Below are 7307 nucleotides of genomic sequence, written 5' to 3'. Positions count from 1 at the left end.
AAATTTTATCACTATACAAAATTTTTTAAGATTTTATTTTTATAGAAAATTTTGTCAAAATTTTATTACTATAGAAAGTTTTGTCAAAATTTTATTACTATAGAAAATTTTGTCGAAATATTATTTCTATAGAAAATTTTGTCAAAATTTTATCACTGTACAAAATTTTTTCAAGATTTTATTTTTATAGAAAATTTTGTCAAAATGTTATTACTATACAAAATTTTTTCACTTTTTGTTTATAGAAAATTTTGTCAAAATTTTATTTCTATAGAACATTTTGTCAAAATTTGACTACTATACAAAATTTTGCCAAGATTTTATTTCTGTAGAAAATTTTGTCAAAATATTATTTCTATAGAAAATTTTGTGAAATTTTATAACTGTACAAAATTTTTTCAAGATTTTATTTTTATAGAAAATTTGGTCAAACTATTAATTCTATAGAAAATGTTGTCAAAATTTTATTTCTATAAAAAATTTTGTCAAAATTTTACTACTATACAAAATTTTGCCAAGATTTTATTTCTATAGAGAATTTTGTCAAAATATTATTTCTATAGAAAATTTTGTGAAAATTTTATAACTATACAACATTTTGTGAAGATTTTATTTCTATAGAAAATTTTTCAAAATTTTATAACTATACAACATTTCTTAAGATTTTATTTCTATAGAAAATTTTGTAAAAATTTTATTACTTTACAAAATTTTTTTCAAGATTTTATTTTTAAAGACAATTTTGTCAAAATGTTATCACTGTACAAAATTTTTTCAAGATTTTATTTTTATAGAAATTTTGTCAAAATTTTATTTCTATAGAAAATTTTGTCAAGATATTATTTTTATAGAATATTTTGTCAAAGTTTTATTTCTATAGAAAATTTTGTCAAGATATTATTTTTATAGAATATTTTGTCAAAGTTTTATTTCTATAGAAAATTTTGTCAAGATTTTATTTTTATAGAAAATTTTGTCAAAATTTTATTACTATAGAAAATTTTGTCAAGATTTTATTTTTATAGAAAATTTTGTCAAGATTTTATTTTTATAGAAAATTTTGTCAAAATTTTATTTCTATAGAAAATTTTGTCAAAATGTTATTACTATACAAAATTTTATGAAGATTTTATATTTATAGAAAATTTTGTCAAAATTTTATTTCTGTATAAAATTTTGTCAAAATTTTACTACTATACAAAATTTTGTCAAGATTTTATTTCTATAGAAAATTTTGTCAAAATATTATTTCTGTAGAAAATTTTGTCATGATTTTATTACTATAGAAAATTTTGTCAAAATTTTATTTCTATAGAAAGTTTTGTCAAGCTGAGTTATATACGTATTTAATAGGCCTTTTTTGTTTAATATATACCACGTATGGACTAACTTAAAATTGAGAAGACGGGGTAAAGAAGTTTTAAGTTACCTTGCCATCGGCAAGTGTTACCGCAACCCAAGTAATTCGATTGTGGATGACAGTCTTTAGTACCAGTTTCTATGCATTCCATGGTGGAGGGTGCATAAGATTCGGCCTGGCCGAACTTACGGCCGTATATACTTGTTTTTTTAATTTTTTCAAAAAAAAAAAAACATATATAAATCTTACAAAATATATATTAACAATAAATATAAATTAATAAAAAAAGAAAACATTTTATACCAAAGTCATAGTCGATTTTGTTTATATCAATCACTACTATTTTCTAAATATGGCAAATCACGCTGTGTGTTTTTGTGTTTCTAATAATATTGGAACTATTCTTCAAAGACATGCTCAGTTCGGCTTTGCATTTCTTACTGGGTCTTAAGTCTTTCTCTTTTTTGCACTGTCACTTCTGGATGGTTCAATATTTGCATGACAATATGATTTTCAAACTGGATATCATCTAATTTTGCAGTTGTGGAAAATTTATAGCGCTTCAGTAATCTGGCCAAAGTTAGCTTAACATTAATTTCCCCATATCGCATTCCTATAAACAAAAAATATATATATAAAACAAAATAACTATTTTGTTTTTATTTTTATTTCCCGTAGAATTTACCTATGCAAAAACGATTGCCTTTTGTAAATGGCAAAAAGGCATATGGATGCCTCGTCTCATTATTGCTGGGCAAAAAATGGTCTGGATTAAATTTATCCGCATCATTGCCCCAAATCTCTTTGTTACGATGAAGACTGTACATATCGATCAAAATATTAAGACCTTCTGGCAAAACAACGCCACTACTAAGTTTCAGACTTCCACCTTCTAACTTGCGGCCGGCTTGTGGTACCACTGGCCAAAGTCGCATGGCCTCATTTGCAATCATGCCAAGGTAAGGCAATTTACTTAAGTGGTCATAGGTCACGGTAAAATTTCCCTCGTCATCTTCGTGAAATACGTCGCAAATTTCTTCATAGGCACGTTGCTGGATCTCCGGATGCATTGCTAGTAAAAGTAAAGTATTGTAGGTGGTAGACGAGCTCGTTTCGAAGGCCTACAAAATGAAGTCCAAAAAAATTAAAAGATTTTTCTTTTTTTTTTTTACAAATATCAAAATATTCATCAACCTACACCAAATAAAACATGGCGTATCACTCCCATTCCTTCATCTTCGCTTAGGATTTTTTCTTTTATGGCTCCATCTATGGTTTCTAGCAAAATGTTATGTATACTATCCAAAAAACTGGGATCTATTCCACGGCGTTCTTTATAAGTGTATAAGCTCTGAAACGTATTACAAAATGTAACAAAAGGTAGGCAAAACAGTCAATCTGATAGAGCGACTTAATTAGCGAATTTCATTTTTAGAGAATCGATATTCAATTTTGAGCCTTCCTTGTTGTATATACCAAATATTGTTTTTATTTATAAGTAAAATTTTACTTATTTCTTGTCTTGTTTTTACAGTTTTAAAACCTACAATAAATATTTAATGGGTAAGTAATTGCACATACCTCCGTCAAAAGACTGTCCAAAAAAGCCATGAAGGCCCAAGCTTCTTTGTATGTTGTCATTCGGGCAAATAATCGAGTTATTGGTAGTAAATAAATAAAATTACTCGTAAATTCTGAAGAGAATTCTAATGCTCTGTTCAAGAAGAAAAAATAAAAAATAAATAAAAAAGTCAAATAAAATAATAAAGAATAAATAAAATAACAAGCACATACGGCCGTAAGTTCGGCCAGGCCGAAGCTTATGTACCCTCCATCATGGATTGCGTAGAAACTTCATCTGAACACTGCCATCCACAATCGAATTACTTAAGTTGCGGTAACGCTTGCCGATGACAAGGTATCTTAAAACCTCCTAACACCATCTTCTAAATTGTATGTAAGTCCATACGTGTCAGTTTGACAAAGTAGACATACAATTTTGACAAAATTTTCTACAGAAATAAAATTTTAACAAAATTTTCTATAGAAATAAAATTTTCACAAAATTTTTTATAGAAATAAAAATTTTGACACAATTTTCTATAGAAAGAAAATTTTGACAAAAATTTCTACAGAAATAAAATTTTAACAAAATTTTCTATAGAAATAAACTTTTGACAAAATTTTCTATAGAAATAAAATCTTGGTAGATGATTTTTGGCTCGTGTGGCAACCACGATTATGAACCGAATAAAATTTGAACAAAATTTTCTATAGAAATAAAATTTTGACAAAATTTTCTATAGAAATAAAATTTTGACAATGATGAAAATTTTATTATGAACCGAATAAAATTTTAACAAAATTTTCTCTAGAAATAAAATTTTGACAAAATTTTCTATAGAAATAAAATTTTGACAAAATTTTCTATAGAAATAAAATTTTGGTAGATTATTTTTGGCTCTAGTGGCAACCATGATTATGAACCGATATGGACCAATTTTTGTGTGATTGGACCAATTTTGGTATGGTTGTTAGCGACCATATACTAACACCACGTGTCTAATTTGAACCGGATCGGATGAATTTTGCTCCTCCAAGAGGCTCCGGAGGTCAAATCTGGAGAATGTTTTATATGGGGGCTATATATAATTATGAACCGATATGGACCAATTCAGGCACGGTTGTTAATGATCATATACTAACATCATGTTCCAAATTACAACCGGATTGGATGAAATTTGCTTCTCTTGGAGACTTCGCAAGCCAAATCTGGGGATCGGTTTATATGGGGGCTATATATAATTATGAACCGATGTGGACCAATTTTTGCATGGTTGTTAGAGACCATACACCAATACCATGTACCAAATTTCAGCCGGATCGGATGCAATTTGCTCCTCTTTGAGGCTTCTCAAGACAAATCTGGAGATCGGTTTATATGGGGTCTATATATAATTAAGGACCGATGTGGACCAATTTTTGCATGATTGTTAGAGACCATATATCAACACCATGTACCAAATTTCAGCCGTATCGGATGAAATATGCTTCTCTTAGAGGCTCCACAAGCCAAATCTGGGGATCGGTTTATATGGGGGCTATATATAATTAAGGACCGATATGGACCAATTTTTGCATGATTGTTAGAGACCATATACCAAAACCATGTACCAAATTTCAGCCGTATCGGATGAAATTTGCTTCTCTTTGAGGCTCCGCAAGCCAAATCTGGGGATCGGTTTATATGGGGGCTATATATAATTATGGACCGACGTGGACCAATTTTTGCATGATTGTTAGAGACCATATACCAACACCATGTACCAAATTTCAGCCGTATCGGATGAAATATGCTTCTCTTAGAGGCTCCAAAATCCAAATCTGGGGATCGGTTTATATGGGGGCTATATATAATTAAGGACCGATATGGACCAATTTTTGCATGGTTGTTAGAGACCATATATCAACATCATGTACCAAATTTCAGCCGGATCGGATGAAATTTTCTTCTCTTTGAGGCTCCGCAAACCAAATCTGGGGATCGGTTTATATGGGGGCTATATATAATTATGAACCGATGTGGACCAATTTTTGCATGGTTATTAGAGACCATATACCAACACCATATACCAAATTTCAGCCGGATCGGATGAAATATGCTTCTGTTAGAGGCTCCACAAGCCAAATCTGAGGGTCCCTTTATATGGGGGCTATACGTAAAAGTGGACCGATATGGCCCATTTTTAATACCATCCGACCTACATCGATAACAACTACTTGTGCCAAGTTTCAAGTCGATAGCTTGTTTCGTTCGGAAGTTAGCGTGATTTCAACAGACGGACGGACATGCTTAGATCGACTCAGAATTTCACCACGACCCAGCATATATATACTTTATGGGGTCTTAGAGCAATATTTCGATGTGTTACAAACGGAATGACAAAGTTAATATACCCCCATCCTATGATGGAGGGTATAAAAAGATCAATCCAATACGTATATAGTTCAGTTTGACAAAGTAGACATACAATTTTGACAAAATTTTCTACAGAAATAAAATTTTAACAAAATTTTCTATAGAAATAAAATTTTCACAAAATTTTTTATAGAAATAAAAATTTTGACAAAATTTTCTATAGAAAGAAAATTTTGACAAAAATTTCTACAGAAATAAAATTTTAACAAAATTTTCTATAGAAATAAACTTTTGACAAAATTTTCTATAGAAATAAAATCTTGGTAGATGATTTTTGGCTCGAGTGGCAACCACGATTATGAACCGAATAAAATTTGAACAAAATTTTCTATAGAAATAAAATTTTGACAAAATTTTCTATATTAATAAAATTTTGACAAAATTTTCTATAGAAATAAAATTTTTACAATGATGAAAAATTTATTATGAACCGAATAAAATTTTAACAAAATTTTCTCTAGAAATAAAATTTTGACAAAATTTTCTATAGAAATAAAATTTTGACAAAATTTTCTATAGAAATAAAATTTTGGTAGATTATTTTTGGCTCTAGTGGCAACCATGATTATGAACCGATATGGACCAATTTTTGTGTGATTGGACCAATTTTGGTATGGTTGTTAGCGACCATATACTAACACCACGTGCCTAATTTGAACCGGATCGGATGAATTTTGCTCCTCCAAGAGGCTCCGGAGGTCAAATCTGGAGAATGTTTTATATGGGGGCTATATATAATTATGAACCGATATGGACCAATTCAGGCACGGTTGTTAATGATCATATACTAACACTATGTTCCAAATTACAGCCGGATTGGATGAAATTTGCTTCTCTTGGAGACTTCGCAAGCCAAATCTGGGGATCGGTTTATATGGGGGCTATATATAATTAAGGACCGATATGGACCAATTTTTGCATGGTTGTTAGAGACCATATATCAACATCATGTACCAAATTTCAGCCGGATCGGATGAAATTTTCTTCTCTTTGAGGCTCCGCAACCCAAATCTGGGGATCGGTTTATATGGGGGCTATATATAATTATGGACCGTTGTGGACCAATTTCTGCATGGTCGTTAGAGACCATATACCAACACCATAGCTTGTTTCGTTCGGAAGTTAGCGTGATTTCAACAGACGGACGGACGAACGGACGGACGAACGGACGGACGGACATGCTTAGATCGACTCAGAATTTCACCACGACCCAGAATATATATACTTTATGGGGTCTTAGAGCAATATTTCGATATGTTACAAACGGTGTGACAAAGTTAATATACCCCCATCCTATGATGGAGGGTATAAAAACAAGTATATACAAATATTTTGGAATTTGAACGAAAACATTTGTATATGGTTTGTTAAACGTCTATTTAAGAACCTATAACAAATTTATTGGTGTCTTCAATAAAATTTGTGACTTGTTAGCGTTTGTTAATAAGCAACAAAAATTTTGTTTTTTAACAATTACTCTCTCTCTAAACGTCAAGTAAATTGGAGAAGTTTATATTTTGCTCTATTGGTTTATAAAAAGGACAACCACTTCCCCGATCAAATATTGACAAAAAATTTGGGGTTTGTCGTTCAGAGACAACCTTTCTCCACGTTTTCTACAAATTTCACGTAAATCGGGTCAGCCATTTCCGAGCTTACCCGGAACATACACATAAACAAACAGAAACACATTTGTGAAACCAACAAACAACCCTTCAGTTCTTGGGACTGGTCTCAAACCGGTCGTTTCACCTGTCCTTTGTACACTTGTAGAAAAATGTTTCGTACTATTAACGAACGGGCTTCGTTGATTATTATTCGTTAATATTACGACATTTTTCGTTATAAGAACGAAAGTGATCGTTAATACAACGAAATCAATCGTTAAAAGACAATTTTGTGTTTTGGTTTTTCGTTACATTAATGAAACACGTTTCGTTAATATTACAAATATTAACTTTGTAATTT

The 7307-nt window shown here is 30.5% G+C and overlaps 1 protein-coding gene across 2 annotated transcripts in view; it reads right to left on the bottom strand.

The window, feature by feature from the left end:
- Positions 1-1599: 1599 nt before the first annotated feature.
- Positions 1600-7307, bottom strand: part of LOC142228004 (putative cytochrome P450 313a4) — a 30452-nt gene continuing 24744 nt past the window's right edge. For both annotated transcript variants that reach the window (XM_075298273.1, XM_075298274.1), the window contains 4 exons: positions 2942-3074; positions 2559-2711; positions 2046-2481; positions 1600-1973 (listed from right to left, as the gene is read on the bottom strand). In XM_075298273.1, the coding sequence (XP_075154388.1) occupies positions 1798-1973; positions 2046-2481; positions 2559-2711; positions 2942-3074 (898 nt within the window). In that variant the 3' untranslated portion in view covers positions 1600-1797. The remainder of the gene's footprint in view (positions 1974-2045; positions 2482-2558; positions 2712-2941; positions 3075-7307) is intronic.

The sequence above is a fragment of the Haematobia irritans genome, chromosome 3 (genome assembly GCF_050003625.1).
Source record: "Haematobia irritans isolate KBUSLIRL chromosome 3, ASM5000362v1, whole genome shotgun sequence".
NCBI classification, from domain to species: Eukaryota; Metazoa; Arthropoda; class Insecta; order Diptera; family Muscidae; genus Haematobia; species Haematobia irritans.
Note: the sequence above shows the minus strand (reverse complement) of the source record. Positions and strands in the feature narration are given on the sequence as shown.